Source organism: Pagrus pagrus, assembly GCF_965226575.1.
Source record: "Pagrus pagrus genome assembly, chromosome: 4".
Taxonomy (NCBI): Eukaryota; Metazoa; Chordata; class Actinopteri; order Spariformes; family Sparidae; genus Pagrus; species Pagrus pagrus.
The window spans coordinates 1,881,922-1,901,125 of NC_140188.1; the positions used below are offsets into that span (position 1 = coordinate 1,881,922).

General features: G+C 39.6%; 1 protein-coding gene and 1 long non-coding RNA gene across 10 annotated transcripts in view; one reads left to right on the forward strand and one right to left on the reverse strand.

Annotated features, from left to right (window-relative positions):
- Positions 1-449: 449 nt before the first annotated feature.
- Positions 450-14,545, forward strand: LOC311256245 (uncharacterized protein). The gene is made up of 7 exons (XM_084351109.1): positions 450-725; positions 4,353-4,635; positions 5,861-5,955; positions 6,491-6,647; positions 7,218-7,391; positions 9,348-9,401; positions 11,485-14,545. Exons 2-7 carry the CDS (start codon positions 4,494-4,496, stop codon positions 12,321-12,323), a joined length of 1,461 nt encoding a protein of 486 aa, XP_084207235.1. The 5' UTR covers positions 450-725; positions 4,353-4,493; the 3' UTR covers positions 12,324-14,545.
- LOC311256249 overlaps positions 12,232-19,204 on the reverse strand; it is a 36,087-nt gene continuing 29,114 nt past the window's right edge. For 8 of the 9 annotated variants that reach the window (XR_014622463.1, XR_014622464.1, XR_014622465.1 and 5 more), the window contains 4 exons: positions 19,024-19,113; positions 15,031-15,140; positions 14,788-14,874; positions 12,232-12,319 (listed from right to left, as the gene is read on the reverse strand). This is a non-coding gene — a long non-coding RNA (uncharacterized lncRNA). The remainder of the gene's footprint in view (positions 12,320-14,787; positions 14,875-15,030; positions 15,141-19,023; positions 19,114-19,204) is intronic. The other variant, XR_014622469.1, reaches the window with a different exon arrangement.

Below are 19,204 nucleotides of genomic sequence, written 5' to 3' on the forward strand. Positions count from 1 at the left end.
GGTTTTTATTGCTGACACTGTCACGACTCAACATGAAATGCAGTTATCCTGTGCTTTTTGTGACGTTTTTTTTTTCAATAATAGCCAGTTACATAATGTTTTGGTTCATGGCTGCTGTGGACGTGTTGGTTCTCCAGGTGTCATTACTGAGCTGCATGGCGGTGCGCAGTACGGGAGGTCGGTTCCTGTGGCTGGTTCTGAATGGTGTGGGGGGATTAGTGGAACAATGCAGCTCATGACCTTTGCTGAACTAAAGGCCTCCATGCTCGTCACACAGCAGGTTTGCCAGAGAGCACGGTTATTGGTGTTTTTGTCATGAAATATGAACGTTATGAATAAAAACAGTGCCCACAGTAAATATTGCGTACACGGTTTTGGCCTAATTAATGACGTGTAAGGCGGGGGGCGTGGTCGTGTGAGGGACTTGAGCCTCGTGAGGAGCTTTACTCTCCAGTTTCCTCGTGAACAAACTCAAATATGAGCGCATTGTGCAGAATTTAGTGAGTTTTGTGTGTTTTGCTGCGTTTGGGCTGGTTGGTGCACGCAGCCGTGCGGGGCAGCTGGGGGGCGCGCGGCAGGATGAAAATGTTGCGCGTTCAAGGGAGGGAAAAAAAAAATCTCTCGCGCTGCGGAGTCTGCGCAGTGGCGTTCTTCTCGTCACTCCGAACTTTCGGGAGAATCACACGGAGGAAGGAGGGGAGGGAGAGGACAACGCCATTTTCCTGGTAATCACTCTCTACATACATTGAAACACTTTCCTAACGTGTACTTTTAACGCTGCAAACCGCGATTTATTCTCGCTAACGGGACCGCACGCGGGGCGGTTTAACGTTAAAAAGCTGCTTTAGCTACAATGCGAAAAAAACAAAAAACAGCGTAGCGACGAAGCTAGCAGGCATCTCGTCCTCTGTCTGGGCCACCGTTAGCTCCAGCTTAGCGCAGAAATACAACTCTGATTCGCGAAACGCGCGTTTTAAATCCACGATAACTCCTCGCCTCGCCGCTGAAGCTCGCACTCGGCCGTGTTTCGCCATTTTATTTTTTAACGCAGCGGCGTCTCGGCGTTACGAATCGGGCAGCGATGGCGGAACCAGTGGGCAGCTCCGTGTGTGAGCCGCCAGGCACGAGCAGCAGGGAAGAGGCAGGCACGAGCTCAACAAAGACACGAGGAGAGCGCAGCTGATTGGCTCAGACGGGCCACGTGGTCAGAACCAACGCAATGTTCGTTTGAATCATTTCATATGCAGAAGTGGTTCTGGACGGTTCGTATGAAACACGTGTTTTAACTCTGTACAGGCGTGTTGTGCTGAAATCACTGTTTTACTATTATTAAAGACAATTACGGGGAAACTGTGGACTCAGACCACTTTTATTAATCCTCTTGGGAGGTTCCCTCAGGGAAATTGAAGTTTGTTTTTTTCAGACTGTAGTTTTGGAGAAAAGATTCAAACTGAGAATTTTAATATTTACATTATTAATGAGATAACAATACAAACTCGGATTTATCTATTTTTTTCCATAAGTGAATAAACAAGCTGTTCTCAGAGGGAAATAAGGTCCCAGAACACTGCATGATGCTAGAAAGGTGGCAGGGTCCGCCACATATAAACAATGTAACACAGTATAAAACCGTGTTGTCCTTTAAGGTCAGTTTGTATATTCAGTCATGAAAACAACGAGAGTTTATGTATTGAGTTTGTTTAGGCAGAAAGAAATCAGTCGGTGAAGATATTTATCTTCTCATTATCATTTCTTCCCCAAAACTACAGAATGCTCCTTTAAAACAAACTGAAAAGAGAAGGGAAAATACACAAGTTTAATAATGTGGGACTCTTTTTGTTATAAATATTTAGATTTTTTGAGTATGTGTCACATTATCTTAATAAAGGGCTCTTGTGTAAACCTTTTAGGATATAGTTTTAACTCTATAAAGTGGGATAATGACACGGATTTTGGTTATTAAGTCAAAATGGACTCCCAGTCGCAGCACAACAACACCTCTCATCATTGGGTGCAAAGCATATTTCCTTTATCTTACAATCCAACCAGAAGGGGGCGGTGTAGCAACACAGGCTGAAGAAAAAACAAGATGTTCTCGGTCAATGCCCGTGAAAACACCTACAGCCCAACCCTGCAAGGTTCAGTCATGTGCTTACTTACTGTACTTCCTGTTATTTTCAATTATCAGTATTTGTGTTGTTTTTTGTAGATGTTCTGCTACAGTGATGGCGTTCTCTCTCCTTTCTTGTGATTACAGTTTCTTTCCAGTGGAAACTACTTTGTTTTTAAAGTCAGCTGTCTCAAACGAGCAGCTGTAATGTTAGTTACATGTTAAGACTCACAGGACACAAGTGCTAAAATTGTTGTGCTGCTTCATATAGAGGATGAGTGGTGATATGTGACAGCTGAAAAGATATCAAATCTGCAAATCTGTACCTGTAATCACACCTGTATATTGAATTGTTACCTGAAGTCGACAGTGGCACACGATATGTGTGAAATGAGCACAGCAGTCATCGTGGGCCGATGTAGTAATGTTTGTGTTAATGTGTTGGACCAAGTCCGGAGAGGAGTTTTTGAGACCATCACTTTGTGACATCATTAAAACGCGAGTTGCAGGCAAAGTCAACGTGCGGTTGTAAAAGTGCAGCTGCTGCCTGTGTAGTTGAGCAATAATCTTGGGAAGAAGAAAAATGTCTGTCACACAATTTTGTACTTGGGTTCTGTTGTATACTGCCACCAAGTGTCGGACAGGATGACCTACATGACAGAAACCACCATTTTATTCAGCGTTGCCAAGTCATGAAAATTAGTAACATCTTTGAAAGTTTTTGAAAAGTCATGGAAGTGTCTTGGGTGAAACGATATTAACTGATTCTAGGCAGGGTTCCCACGTGTCCTGGAAAATCTTGTGTTGTCCTGGAACATTATTTAAACTCGTAGTGTAAAAAATGTGGATTTTTCTCAAAAGGAAACCAGTGAGTTGTTCGTTTTAAGACACTTGTCCAGCAACCCTTGGTTATCGGTGTTCAGGCAGCCATGGGTAATGCACTGTAATTCACAGGAGAAAAAGGAAATAGGGTTATAAATGAATTGATCAAGGAACATATTACTGTATGCGTGCACTCCCTGTTTGTCGTACCAGCTAGATCATCGCTGAAAATGTCCTGGAAAATGATCTGTAGAAGAGAGTGGGAACCCTGCCAGGGCTGCAACTGAAGATTATTTTCACTGTCAGTTAATCTTCTTGGTTAATCGATCTGTTGTTTGGTCGATAAAATGGTGAAAAATGTTGGATCAGTGTTTCCCAAAGCCCAGGATGACATTGTCAAATTTCTTCATTTGTCCACGACCCAAAGATATTCAGTTTACTGTCATAGAGGAGGAAAGAAATCTGAAGATATTCACATTAAGAAACTGGAATCCGAGAATTCAAGGCAGATTTGAGAAAAAGTGAAGTGCCAAGGGGCTTTTACATGTCTGACCTGTAAAGCTCTGAATTTAAAACCAGTGCACATACTTTTTTTCTCTGCTTTGTTTATGAGCTTTCACAATAGAAAAATAAACTATAAAATGAACTTTATATACACAAGAAGAAGGAAAAAACGGTGCACCTTTTAAATCTTAGAGGTGGTCATTTGATTTTCATGAACTCCCTTACAGCCGCGGTTAAACCTTTTTAACAAAGAGCATTTTTGTGCTCACCAACAGACATAACTAATGAAAGGACTTGTTTGAAATGTCCATAAAAATGTCATTAAATGTAATGTGTTTAGGTGGAGCTGTTAATGCCACTAGTAATCAGAAAAACAGCGCAAAGAATGAATAACTCAGTAAATCAGACATTGACATTTATTTACACGTAGCCTATTCATTGTGACACTTTTGTCCGAAGCAACATATCGACTAATATGTCAAGAAACACCCTAAACCCGTCCCTACTTTCAAACAAACTGTTTCTGTGTGAAGTAGATTTGCAAATCTACTAGAACGTGTCACATAAAAACCTTGTTAATTATAACATTTTCCAAGTGGACTATTCTTCTGAGGAAAATGAGACTTTTATTTTTCTGTTTAAATAAATGCTATGATATCAGTTTATTCTCATAAAACTCTTGCTGGGTAAAAAGCAAACAATACTCGTGCAACTCTCATGATGCTGGTTCATTTTTATACGCTTGTCTGTAGGTAATTTAATATTTAATATATTGTGCATTTCATAAACAGAGCTCTGATTTCTGTTGATTTAAAGTTAATTAATCTTTTTATGCATTCTCTCCCCCCTGTTCTGTCTCTTTCCTGCCTCTCTCCATAATCTTTATCTACTCCCTTTCCTCTGTCCTTTCTTGCAGGCCCTCTGCAGGTGTCTTTGGTCCAGACTGGCAGGTGGATCAGGGCGAGACGGTCCTGGAGGGAGGTGAAATTGGCCTCAGTTTCACACTGAGTTGTATTGGGCCGTCAGTAGAAGAGGTGGAGGAGGCGGAGGTGCAGCCATGTCGGCCCCGTGGCGTGATGACGATGACGAGTTAAGGACGGGAGGAGTGAAAGGAGGGTTGAAGGCCAAACCGAGGTTCTCCTTCACTGAGGTCAAAATGCTGCTGGAGGCCGTGAAGAGGAACAGATACATCATCCTCAGTGAGTATGAAAGACTGTGTGTGTTTGTTGGCTTTGTTCAGTTCGATCTTTGGCAGCCGCTCATCCAAACCTCGTAGAGAGCAGTGTGATTTATTTTATACACTAAGCTTATGGTCTTCCGTCTTGCGGGATAAGAGGAGTGAACTTTTGTTATTGTTTATTTCTTTACTTGGATCAGATCCAGCTAAGAACACGTGACACAGATTTGGTTCTGATATCAGACTTGTGAAGTGAAAAGAGTCGCTGGTTCTGGGAATGCTTTTTGTTGCTCTTTCTTTTGTTTGTTGTGTTTTATATCCTCAATGTTGCTGAACACAGAAACATGGGAGTCTCCTGGATAGTGTAATGATCCTAAACGTTTGTTATGAACACCACTGTAAGGTTTTAACTTTTGTTCCTTAGTAATTATGGTTGATCTGTTGCTGAATTCATCCATGATTGGATGGTTTTCAGAGAGACGCTGCTCTGGAGTCAAAGTTGATTTTAATGTCCTCAGCCTTGTTGTTGCTTTAATGTCTTATCAGAGAAACAGATATTTTATAACTCGAGCTGCATAATTTATTGAAATATTATCGAACTCGCAAGTACATGATCGAAATTGTAAAAAACAGATGTTTGATAATTTGAAAGGTGTGACAAAACAGCATTATAATGAGGTACTGCAGAGATGCCCCGGCCTACAAATCTTGTTTTCCATACAGTATGTACGACCATGTTAGTGTGGTACTGACTCGAACGGGGCTGCGTGATATTGATATAAACTGACTTGGTGATATTTTGGTTTTCTGCGACTATGAAATAAAAAAAAAAACTGGTGTTCACAAGATTAATTTGGAAAGCTCTGTGGGAATAACTGTTCTAGAGTGATCAGGGTTATTTTGTAGGGAAGTGCTTTTTATTAAACAACCAAAACATGCCCTGCTTTGTTTCATAAACTGGTCAAGAATGATTGTGACTGGTGGTTTGCTGAGGATGAAGAGCCCGCATGTCAACAAATCTTCTCAAGACCCCTTAAATCAGACTAAATTGTGTTTTATCAGACAGACTTCTGTAGTAGATTAATCATGGACAATGAGAAGTGTTTGTATCAAGCTGCAAAAATTTTGTCTGTGGTTGCTGCTTTTGGTGAGCTGAGACTGAAGTTTTGTTTATCTGGTTGCAGTTCAGATGTCAGATGTTGGCAGTTTGGGTTTTTTGGGTCTAACACATCTTCTGTCCCTTGTAGGGAAGTTTAACCAGGGAGTGTCGGCTGAAACCAAGAAACAGACGTGGGCTGAGATCACGAATCAGATCAACGGTCTGGGAGAGAATCACAGAGAGGTTTGTTGTTGTCTTACTGATACAATATGTGAGAACTGACAGCCTTGTTCACTGTATAAATGTGAGGTATACAGTTTGTATTTAAATTTGTCTTAACATGCAATCCTTTAAACAAGGATGTGTCTTTGTGGAACATTTGTCAGCAGGTTGTGACGAAATTTTATTTGAATAATTTCTGAAGGCCTTTCAAGGAAAAATTGTGCATTGACACAGAAGAGAAAATAAAATACAGTTTATTAAAGTAATATTTTATTTTTATTTTCTATGCTGAAGGATTAGTACTTCAGTTCATAATTTTCACCGAGTAAAAAATGTTTTTCGTCCAACCAACCATTTAAAACCACAAAGATGTTTGTGTGTTTGTTGTGAGTCCTCGATAAATGACTAATTTATCAGCGAAATTACTGGCAATCATTTTTCTGTTCATAGACTAATGCACTCATAGTAGTAGTGGCAGTAGTAGGAGCAGGGTCTTATATGTAAAGGATGTCAGTCATCACAGCAGTATACTTTAAAGGAGGTTTTATTTTCTCAGGTGCGTCAGATCATGAAGAAGTGGGCGGACCTCAAATGTGATGGAAAGCGACGCATCGTGGCCCTCAGGGGGCCCAATGGCAGCAACCTGAGGAAGAAGAACTTAGGCCCTGTGGAGAGGATGGTCCATAAGATACTGATGATGAGTCCTCGAGGAGGTGAGGAGAAGACAGTCGCACACTGTCAGATCTAGTGTTAACAGGCGAACGTGACTTCATGGCAGGGCTTTTGTTGTGAAAGCGTCATATCGTACAGGGTTTCAGCGGATCCTTAAAAACTGAATGCCTTGAAATATCTTAAAAGTGGTTGGATTAATGAGTTAACATTACCTGTATAACCTTTAATTATCAGTCTCATTTTTAAATGTGTTTTTAGGGAAAGAAATGTGTCCTTATCATGCTGTTACCAGATGAAACTGGACTGCAGCCCAGTCAGAATTCACTGGAGCACATCTGGCTACTCTGTTGTGATGTAGTTTATTGGCTCTCACCAAAAAAATATCTGCTTGTAGAAGTGAGTCAAAAAATGTATGTTTATTTTCTTTTATTTAAGATCCTGGTTAAAGTCTGTTGAAAATAAAAAAAAATGCCTCAATGAAATCTGTGTTAAACAAAAAACATAAAGGTCCGACTAGAAAAGAGACTGTATGAACAAATAATGTTCATTTAGTTGAATCAAAGTGTCATAACTTCTCCTCCATCAACCAGTTTTGATTTGTTGGTTCTCAGATGGCGGCAGTGATCCTGAGTTTGGTGAAGAAGAGGATTTTTCAAAGCTTTACAGTAAAGGGCCAAACTCTAACCCTAGCTACTCCTACCTCAACCTGACAGACTCCTCCTACTCCTTACCTGGTGGATCCTCCTTCGACATTTCTCCTCTGTCCTCACCAGAGAAAGAACTTGGTAAGTGGAGCTGAATACTAAGAAAAGTGTGTGCACCAGTGACATGGCAGGAAATTGACTTGTGTGTATTACACTAATGTGAAAACTGAGCGGTTAGTTGGCCCAATATACTCAATATCTCTACATAGACTGCTCATATACGTCATCAAGCTAAAACTAGAGTAAGATCAGAATTGCTGTGAAAAAAGATTTGTAATGCAGAAGTTTCAGAAAAACGTTTAAACAAAAGAAAGTTGCAGAAGCTCTGAGAGGCAAGTGAGAAGTTTTTCTTTCTGGTGATCCATTTTCTACATCGTTTTCTCTCCTGTGTTTATGACTTGGGAACTGGTGGAAAACAAAACGTTTTGACAGGATAATCTTCCTCAATTTATTTTTCCATCTGTGAAAATGCGTTGGGGGGGAAAAAAAATCAGGAGAAATTATTTTTTTCTTGTGTGAAACCAGGTGAAAACATTTTTCAGGAGAAACCAATTTTTCCCCCCCGACAGAAATTGAGGAAAAATTTAAATTGGGAAAATGTTTTTCTGTGTGAAATTGAGTGGGAAAAAAATCAGGAGGAAAAAATGTGTGAAACAAAGTGAAAAAAGTTATTTTGGGAGAAATAGTTTTTTTTTGTTCCGTACGTGAAACTGAGTGAGTGAAACATTTTGTTGGAAGTTTTAGTTTTGTCTGTTTTCAGGAGTGAAATAAAGTGAAAAAAATGAGGTTTTAGATTTTTCTTTTTCCTGAAATTTGGGAAAAAATTTGGATTTTTTTCCTTTTTTTTTTTTTTGCGTTTGTGTAATTGAGTGAAAAAAAAATGAAACCAAGTGAAAACAAAATCTTCCAAAAATATTTTCTCATGAAAATGTTTTTTTTTCACTTGGTTTCATTTTTTTCCACTCAAATTCAGAAACAAAAAAAAAAAAAAATCCCCAATTTTTTCTTTTTTAGGGGAAAAACAAGTTTTACAGACGGGAAAAAGGAACTTCGAAACATTATCCTCACAAAACTTTTTTTTCCCACCAGTTCTCAAATCATAAACACAGGAGAGAGAACAATTAGATCAGACTTTATTGAAAATGGATCACTAGAAAATACAAATCTTCACTTGCTCTTCAGGGCTTCTGTGATAAGCACATTTAACATCAGATACTTTAAGACCTTCACTCAAATACAATCAGTATGAGTGTCTTTCACTTTTACATGATATCTTTACTTTTACAACACTGTTTAATTGTTGTATGTGGAGTCATTGCTTGGATGAAGATCCACAAGAAACACTTTTCAATTAGGCAGTCAAAAAAACTTTATATATTTTTGATGATGTTGAAATTAAAGTACTTTGTTAAATATCTTAATTGGTAAACAACCATTAATAGATGAAAGAAAACTAAGATCAGGTTAGTTTAACATCTGAACAAGAACCCCGACTGAGAACACAAAGGAGAAGATGTTAACACAAGACTAAGTGCAATATGAACCATTTGTGACTCTTTGAAGGGATTTCACTCCAGGCCATCAGAACACTCTTCAAAGTTTGTTTACCTTCAATTTAAGTATAATTCAAGAACGTGACCCACATTTGATCAAATACTGATGGTCTGTCCTCGAGCCATGCTGAGAGATTCATCAGAAGTCTACTGAAGTAAAACGCTCCTTCTTAAGCCAAAGAACAGACAAACATCCACAACACATAATACATAGTATGAACTGATTGTAAGTTCATTTTAATGAAGAGTAGAACAAATAGAAGTGTTCAGACATTTTGTGAGTTTTGAGTTTTATTCCGCTCTGAAAAAACCATGAAAACGATAACCGAGACACAGACTGCAGATCTCAGTTTATTTACAGAGTGAAAACCTCAGTAAAGCAGAGAGAGTCAACAGTTTGATTTGATGCATGTTTGAAGTATTCCTTCACACATCGACTGTTGCTGAGCGCTCCATGGTGATGTGACGTTGTCGTGTTTTGCAGGAGATCCGTTCCATTCCTCCTCTGACTTTGACTTAGACCTGGCTGAGGACGGAGGTAAGAACGTAGTTTTATTCAGCTCGTATTTTCCCACTGTTTGGTTCTGGATCATCTTCAATGAACATGTAAATCCAGATGAACGAAGCATATGAGATGGATTTGTTGGTGCTATGAGATATTAGAGTGATGATTTTATAAGTCAACTCAATTTTACAGAATCTTAAATATTGGTGAATGGACCTTCATAGTTGAAAATTACTTTAATTTTCTTATACATTAAAGAATTATCCAATCAGATCATCAACAAAGACAAAATAATCGTCTAAATGATGTGAAATTGCAAGTAAAGTTCATGAAAACATGAAATTCAGAATTGGTAACGAAAGACGAACTGGATCTGTTGAGATTTGGAGCTTTTCTGAGGCTTCTTATAAAACTAGTGAGAAAAAACCCAAACGGAAATAAATTATCACATCTAGCATGTTTTTCCCCTGCGGCTTCGTGCAGTGACTAATAGGTTTGAGGTAAAGCTGATGAAGAAAACCTCACATTGATTTTAGTTTAAACAACAACTAACAACTTTTTTAAACCAAAGAAATGATTCCTGTACGGAGGCCATGAGCGGCAGGTTAAAGGATAACTACCGTTTTTTACAACCTGGACCTTATTTCTAGCAAAATATATGATCATTTACTCACCCAGATAACTTAGGTGTCATTTGGCGTCGTTCGGATGAAATTAGATCCAGTGGAGCGCCGCGTATATCCATATAATGCGAGTGATCCGGGCACCGAAGCGCAGCCTCTATGAGCATTATCTGCCACGAACTAGTTCATTTCACCAATATTTTGTTACGATACGCTCGTGCTATTCCCCTCTGAGTCCGGGCTCGTCTGTTGTCAACATCCGGGGTCAAACTAACAAACGGGGTCTGTAGGTTGACCTACTACCTCTGACCTGGAGGATGTCGTCTCTGAGCTGCGCGCGCACCTGCGACAGCCCGGCTTGTTTAACTGCAGCTGCTACTGCTAGTTTGACCCCGGATGTTGATAACAGACGAGCCCGGACTCAGAGGGGAATAGCACGAGCGTATCATGACAAAATATTGATGAAATGAACTAGTTTCGTGGCAGATAATGCGTTATATAGAGGCTGTGTGTCGCTGCCCCGTCTCTCCCATTATATGGATATATCGGCGCTACACCGGATCTAATTTCGTCCGAACGACTTCAAATGACACCAAAGTTATCTGGGTGAGTAAATGATCATATATTTTGCTAGAAATAAGGTCCAGGTTGTAAAAAACGGTAGTTATCCTTTAAGTTTTTTTTGGTGATCCATTTTCTAAGTCTGATCTAAATGGTTTCCCCTCCTGTAATTACAACTTGAGAACCAGTAGAAAAAGAGTGAATTTGTTTCTAAGTTCCTGAAAAAAATGTTTCTTTGGACAATTTCTTTCCTCGTTCCATCTGCAAAACGAGAAAAAAAAGAAATTACTGGAGGAATTTTTTTTCCCCCCTATGAAGTTTTTTTCCACACACGGGGGAAGAAAAAATAAAATTGTCCTCAATTTTTTTTCTAAAGAAATTCTATTTCAAAACATTTTTTGAAAAAAAATTTCAATAAATCTAACTCGTGGATTTTTGAGAAATTCTAACTTTTTTTCTGAAAATGTTTTCTTGAATTCATAGGTGGAAAAAAATTAGGAACTTAGATTGTGCTGTATCATGGGGAGCTGGACTTGTTTGAGTTTCTTGAAGACGTTTCACACCTCGTCCAAGAGGCTTCTTCAGGTCTAACTAACTGGAGGGGAGCTGCAGGCTTTTAAACTCTGTGTGGGAGTGTCCTTACAGGGTCGTTGGTCAAACCGGCCTTCAGCCTTCATGTGGGTTTCTAAAGCTAGCTGAAGCCCACATGAAGGCCGGTTTGAGTCCAGTTACCTACGATACAGCACCTACCATGACCTGGATGACTGAGAACCTTCATCAACATGTTAGATTGTGCTCGCAAAACCTTTTCCAGGCTTAAACAGTTTAGATCAGATTTAGAAATCGGATCACCAGAAATGAAAACATGTCTTGTTCCATGTTCCTGTGACGATGACTGCTCACCGGACACTGTTCTCTCTCTGATCCACCAGATCGTACGATGGATTTTGATGAAAATGACGACCCCATGTTCTCCTACTCTTCTAATCTCGCCCCGCCCGCCGCCGCCGCCTCCCTGGACCCCCTGCCTGACGATGTCACGCCGAGGGTTAAGCCGGTCCACACCTACTCCCGAAACAACAACAACAACCAGAACCACACCACGCCCTCCAGACCTCCACCTGGACCCTCTTCCTCTGTGGCCTCCACCTCCTCTGTGTTCCCCTCTGATGCCGACACCGCCTCGTCCTCTGCTGCGCCTCCCCCGTCACACTCCCCCTCAAGCTCCACCCTTACTGCCTCCTCTGTCCCTGCGTCCTCCTCCTCTTCTTCCTCCTCACTTCCTACCCCGCCTGCCTCTAAATCTGATGCAGCCAATGACTCTCGCCCTGCGCCCTCCACTTCCTCACTCCCACCACCACCTCCTGCTGCTCCTCCCGTGTCATCCTCTGCTGCTCCCACCTCCAACTCTCATCAACCTCCACCCTCCAGCGCAGGCTCAAACCCATGTGACCCTCTCCCAGCCGGAGCGTCCTCTCGCAGGGCCCAGGACCACGTGGCCCAGATGGCCTCTCAGAGCCTCCAGCAGCAGCGGGCCAGCAGGATGCTCCTGACCTCGGTGTCTCAGTCTCTGGAGATGTTGGCTCAGTCGGTCCAGCTGCTGGTGGAGAGCCAGCAGGAGTTTGTGCAGGAGTCTCTGCTGCTGCAGAGGGAGACGGTGGACATCCTGAGGGACTTCTCCAACACCGCGCTCACTATGCTGAGAGACAAAGCCAACGCTGGACAGCTGGCGACACATCATCATCATCATCACCCGGCGTCACGCTTCTGAAAACGGAGAGAAACAACCTGCTAGTTTGGAGTTCAACATGAGCAGGATGTGAAGAAAGTCGATCAGCCACCACGTGGAGTCCCTCTGATTTAATCACCCGTCATGTCAGAAAAAAAAACAATAAAGAGACGGCTGATATTTGACTTGTGTAGCCGGTGTGGCTGCTGGACAGAAAAGTTGCTTTCCATCCACGAAAGTGGGACAAAACTTTGGCACAAACACATTCAGGCAGGGGGTCATAAAAACTTAAAATTTAGTGTATAAACTAGTGTTTTCCTTTTTTTTTTTTACTCAAATAATGGTTATAAGTTTACTACAAAAGTTTGTGGCTTTGTTTTGTTATTTTTCTGTTTATTTTCATGTTAGTTCATTATTAGATTCCTTATACTTAGAGGAAGTTTTTCATGCATCTCACTGAATCCAGATAACAGGAGAGAGTTCAGTCCAGTCAGCTAAAGAGCACATAACGGGGGTTTGGCCGTGTACCATCATAACATCGTCATTTAAAAAAATGAGAAAATTAAGAAAACGGTTCGTCTTGTTTTTTTTGTTTTCTTATTAATCCTGTCCAGTTTGGAGAACCAAAGACGCTCGGTTACATCACAGTTTCTTTTCTTATGTGCGTTTGATTCGCTTCATCAGTACAGCTGGTGTCTGAGCTGAACACAGCTTAGTTACAGACATGCAGTGCAAAGATGAAGACCTTTTAAAAACCCGGCCAGAATATTAATTTAACGTTTAAACATACTGTACTGTACGGGGTCTCTAACAGACGGTGGCAGCTGAGTTGAATGAACGGGTCCAGCGTGAGTTGAAAACACATCGTTATCTACAGAACGTCTCCTGTATGAGATGGCTGCATCATCACTACGCTGATAATCGGCTCATGGGTCGGATCTCTTGCCCTCTGAGTCGAGTCTTGACTGATCGCTGAATGTTTTCTTTTATGATTATCTTGGTGAAGGTCTCCCAGCAGAAACACTGAGCTGTAGGTCACGATATCTTCGGCTATATATTAATGTGCCTAAATCTTTTTGTTCCTCTGTATTTCCTGTTTGTTATTAAATTGTGTTTCAAGCACGTATATATAAACTTCTACACAACCACAGACCGACTGACTGGATTGTGCTGATGTGTGGAGATGAAAACACATTTACTTCCTGAGTGCACGGGGCCTGTTGGTTTAACTGGCTCACTGAATTAAAGAAAATTAACTAACGTGGAGAAATCAATTAGAAAAATAATTAACTTCCTCCAAACGGATTAATAAAATAATCCTCATTGTTGTACCAGGTATTTAACCACTTTTGGTACAAAAATGAAGAAGTGAAGGTCTGCTGGTGTTGTGTTTAAGTATTTAATTCTTATAACGTGCAGATAAATCAACTTATTTGTGTGTCGCCTGGAGGAAGTCTGCACTTTGACTTTACATCCGTGCAAAACATCTTCTGTGGTTAGATCGTCTGCAGGCTGAAACTAATGATCTAATAAAGAAACAGGAACAACTGAAGCTGAACGGTGTTTGAACATTAGAAAATCTACAGTAAATACAATAAAATGAATAAAAGGAGATGGATCGAGATAAAACTTGCTTTGGAGAACGAAGAAGAGATTGATTTTTTAATCGACTAACGACTTTGTGTCACGCTCACTGTTACTTCTACAACCTGGATTTTGTTGAAAGCTCTTCTCAAACTTTCTCTTTGGTTTTGGATGTTTTTTAATATTTGATTAATCTTCTGTAGATGAGCAGAAAACAAGTAAAACCTTTGTGACATGATTTGCCGTTTGGAAGCTATTAAATACGAAGCTGTGATGGAACAAGGTGAATTTTCTAACGTAGATTTAATGTAGAATAAAACTCGAGCTAACTTTGTCAGCCTCCTTTAACCGGTCACGCATCAACTTTTACTTTACGAGTGATTGTGGAAATATGTGTTTAAGTGGTTTCAAATATATACAGAATAGCAGTTTATGAAAAATACTGGTGTATGTACGCACACCTATGCAGATCTCGCGCTCTGGAACAGACCAACGGAGGAACGAACACGACTGTCTGAGCCGAGAAACAGTTCAGTTCATGTAAATGTTAATTATTTCAGATGTTCGCTGTCTGACTGACTGACTGACCAAACGACTCGTATCTTGTCTGCTGTGACTCCAGACTGTGTGATGTTTCCTACAACCAAATCCTGAGAATAAAGATTTTATTATGAAAAGAGGACACGTGTGAGGAGAGTCGTCTTTGTGTTATTGGGCAGAGTTTTTTAAAATGCTGTTTTTTTTCTTATTATTTTATCAAACCATCATCCTGTCATCTGCTTTCCTGAGAAGTTAACCTTCAGTATTATCACCATCTTTGTGCAGGAGCAGCGTCACAGGCAGCCCTAATTATTGCTCAACACAGATAAACATCATCAGCAGCTCGTTCGAGTAGACTGAAAGCTTTAAAATGGGGTCTTACTGTAACGTTGAGTTTTCTCTCTACTAGGATGAGATTTCCACTCTCGTCCGGATGGCCAGTTCCAGTAACTAACCGCAGGTGCAGTGCCTGGAAATGAAATGAAATGTTGGACAGGTTTGTGTAAAAAGCACATAAAAACCAGTTTTACATCAGCACGTCCAGCAGGAAACGTGGGACTGATGATCAAAACCACATAAAACTGATGAGATGATTAAAAGGTGGAGAGGAAACTGCTCATCTTACCAGACGACCTTGTGTCTGTTGACAAGTTCGGCTGTCAGGATGTTAACGTCACAACTTGAGCACCGCTGACTCGTACTGAACACTGAAAAGTCCAACTGAAACGCCAAGTTCTGTTTGAAGGGAAAGTTCGAATGACAATTATAACTCATCATCTCCTCCCTCCATGCCGATATAAAGTCAGGTGATGTGTCGTAGTCCACAAAACGTTTCTGGAGCTTCACAGTAAAACCGAGTTGCAGCATTCTGCTAAACAACTGAAGCAGCTGGAGAAAAACCAATCTGAGTCTCTGGAAGCCCTGAGATCCCAAACTGTGCCATTAAAACACCTTCAGCAGGCTTATATATCAGAATAAGATCATTAAATATTACTTTTACTATTAATATAACCTGAACTCTGCCCTTTTTTCTTCTGAGGACAATACATTTTCATGAAAACCATCTCCTGATTTTTTTGTCTTCATTTGGTTTAAAACAAAAACAATTTTCTCCTAAAAAACTTTTGTTAAAAAATAAAAAATTATCACGCGCTTTCACATGAGAACAAAAAACATGTTTTTTCTCCTGAAGACAAAAATCATTTGGTTTTGAAAAAAAAAAGTATTTTTCTGCTTAATTCTTTTAAAACTCTGTTGAACATGTTGGAACAATCCTGGAATAACAAAACAAAACAAAAAAATGAAAAAAAAACCTTTTTTCCTCTCCTGAAACATTTTGATGAAAAAAAAAAAAAAATTATATTGAAAATGTTTGTTCTCCTGAAAACATTTCCCCTCAGTTTCACACAAGGAAAAAAAAGTTCACTTGTTTTCACAAATGAACAAAAACCTTTTTTTTTTTTTTTTTTTTACAAATTTTTTAAAAAATCACTGTTTCACAGATAAACAAAAACTCTCCTGAAGACAATACATTTACCTGAAAAAAATTCTCCTGAATTCTTTTTTCTTTAACTGATAAACACATGGAAAAAAATATCTCCTGAAATCGTCTACAAATTTTTAAAAAAATCATGCGGTTTCACACATGTACAAAAAATGTTCATATGTTCTTACGGGTTAATTTAAAAAAAAAAAAAACGTGGTTTCTTCATTCTTCATTTGTGTTTCACACATGGAAAAAAAAATCTCTTGGAAAAAATACCTACAATTTTTTTTTAAATCCCGCGGTTTCACACATGAACAAAAAACTTTTTTTTCACCTGAAGACAAAACATTTTGATGAAAAAAAAATAAATAAAAATCTCCTGGAAAGAGTTTTCCATCATTTGGTTTTCGAAATTTTTTTTTATTTTCCTGGAAATATTTTGTCTCCAGATTTTCCATGTGTTTTCACACATGAACACATTTTTCATGAAAAAACAATTCTCCTAAATGTTTTACTGTATTCTCCAGAAATATTGAAAAAAACATTCCTAATTTTTTTTTTTTTTATACAAATTTTAAAAAATCACTTGGTTTCAAACATGAACAAAAACCTTTTTTTCACGAAAAAACAACTCCCTTAATTTTTTTTCATTTGGTTTCGAACCCCAGGCTGGTTTTCCTGTAATAAATCAAGTCTCCAGCTGCTTCAGTTGTTAAGCAGAACGCTGCAACTCTGTTTTTCTGTGAAGCTCCAGTTCTGTGATCTAACGAACTTCACCTGACTTTCCATCGGAGTGGCGCTGAAAACAAAGACTGACTTTACATTATTTGGGTGAACTGTTCCTTTAAGAGCGCAGTTTTTGCTAAATGATGTCAATATTACAGACTTTGGCCTCAGGTTAGACACAGGCTGTGAGCAGGTGAATCAAAGACTGCTTCCTTCTTCTAAAACTGGTTCAGGACTTTCAGAGGGAAGAAGGCAAAAAATGACGATGCCATGTCTCGTTGGATATTGACGACGCTGTATCTGAATTGACATATTTTGCTACATAGATGCCCTGAGATATTACAGCTCTATGATGGCCTGAAGTAGAAGAGAACAGGAAGTAGATAAAAAATAAAAGCAGAGGCATCCTGGGGGCTGAACCTGACCGCTGTCCTGATAAAAACCAGAGACAGCTGCACACTGACAGGCAGATTGAGACGACACTGACTGGACATGGATCACACAGTGCTGGTTGTGTTTCTGTCACTCTGGAGCTCAGGTAGGACTCTGGTTCTGGTTTTACTTTGTTACAGGCAGAGACATAAAATGAAATGGGCCCAAGTGTGTTCAAGAAATACACTACAGAAATATACAGTGTGTGTGAGCTCACTTCATTTCATAGGAAAATATCAAACTCCTGCTTGTGTTGAAAACTCTCCTGAGCGTCAGCAGAAGTTGTTGAACACAGTGATGTAGATCGGGAATGATGAGGGAATGACAGCGAGTTAGAAAAGTGCTGCTGTCTACTTTCCTCCAGACATTTGGGCTCACATTTCACACGGGAACATCAACTTCATGGAAATATTCACATTATTTCTTGTTTCTTATTATTTTTTGGGGTGAAAAGGACGAGAACAACATCACGGTGAAATGCAAGTTGTGCCTGGAGGAGAAGTGCTTGTTGTATTGTTGTCACTGAGCAGCTGTCTAACACTGTATCTGCTGTCCAGTCAGCTGTCAGATTGTATAACAGATTGATAACGCAGTAACGTAACAAGTTACTTTTTAATGGCAGTAATCTTGTAGTGTCATGAGTTACTTTTAGAAGTAGCACTACCCAACACTGGTGTCATTCAACCAGTACAGGAAAACATTTCGGCATCCACTTTAGGTCAGTGGGTCGCTTTACCTGGAGGCTATTGACAATAAAATACAATTTTTAATTAAAAATATTAATTAAAAAATATATTAAAAATATTGAAAAAACACTTAAATCCAATAAAAAGGAGGCGTGTCTCATTCAACCAGTACAGGAAGACATTTTGGCTTTGATTTTGAGTCAATGGGTCAAATGACCTGGAAACTATTGAATAAATGACATTTATGTATTCAAATATTATCGATTTATTATTTTTATTTTCATTAAAAATATTGATGACATTTTTTTTCAACCTATTGTATCTTTAAAACAGGGATGTTGAAGCAGCAGGAGGGTGATGCCAGACTTAAACCTTTTGTAATATCCAGTTAAATTATTCTTATATTATTATAATTATTATATTTAATTGATTTCTCTCTTCAGGACTTCAGGCTGAAGACACGAACAGTTCAACGAGTCATTAAAAACAGAATTATAAGTGAAGAAACTAATTTGCATGATTCATTTTTTAATTAATGAAACTTCCTGTGACGACGATGTTTGTGTCTGTGCTCAGTGGTGCCTGATGATGTCAGGCTGGTGGGAGGAGCCAGCCGCTGTGCTGGGAACCTGGAGGAGAACCAGCAGGGAGTCTGGAAACCAGTGACGGACGAGTACTATGAGTGGAACCTGACGTCAGCAGCTGTGGTGTGCAGACAGCTCGACTGTGGTTCTGTGGTGTCGTTACGGAGAACCCAGCGATCCTCTAGTATACTGAAGTTATCAGAGTTTAGAGAGATTTTTAGGTATAGCTCAGATAGATCGGCCTCTTCCTGTCTGGAGATCAACTGTTCAGGTCAGTGTCATTAACTTTTTAAGATTTCTACAACACTTCAGTTTCCCTCTTTGTCGACCACAGTGGAGGAGGAAGGATCTGTCTTTGTACTCGGGAAGCACTGAACTCAAAACAGACGCGAGTTCGAGTATCAGGATGTTGTTTATTTAAGCCTGAAATCGATGTGTTGATCAGAAGTTGCTTAATTTATTATTTTGTTGAAGCATCAGAATTTAGCTTCAGATCAATGTTTTGGATAAATTTGATTGTATAAACTTCCATCAGCTACTAGACGAGGATTTTTTTTCAGATAGACACATTTTATTTGGATGAAACTCGTATTTTTTCTGAAAATGACATTATCTGAACCAGACTGAAACATTTTAAAGTTTTCTGAAATGACAGAAAAACAATGTTAACTGAGAGAAAGAGGTGTGACATGTAAGAAACGTACCGGGTAAGAATCAAACCAGCAACGCTGCAGTTATGTTTCTGTCTGAACCTTTGGGCGATCAGGACGCCTGCAGATGGTCCATTTCTGGGTCTGATAACAATCCCGACATTAGGGAGCAAAATATTCCAGTATCAATAAATCGGCCAATATACAGTGATATATTTTACAATGATCCCTCAAA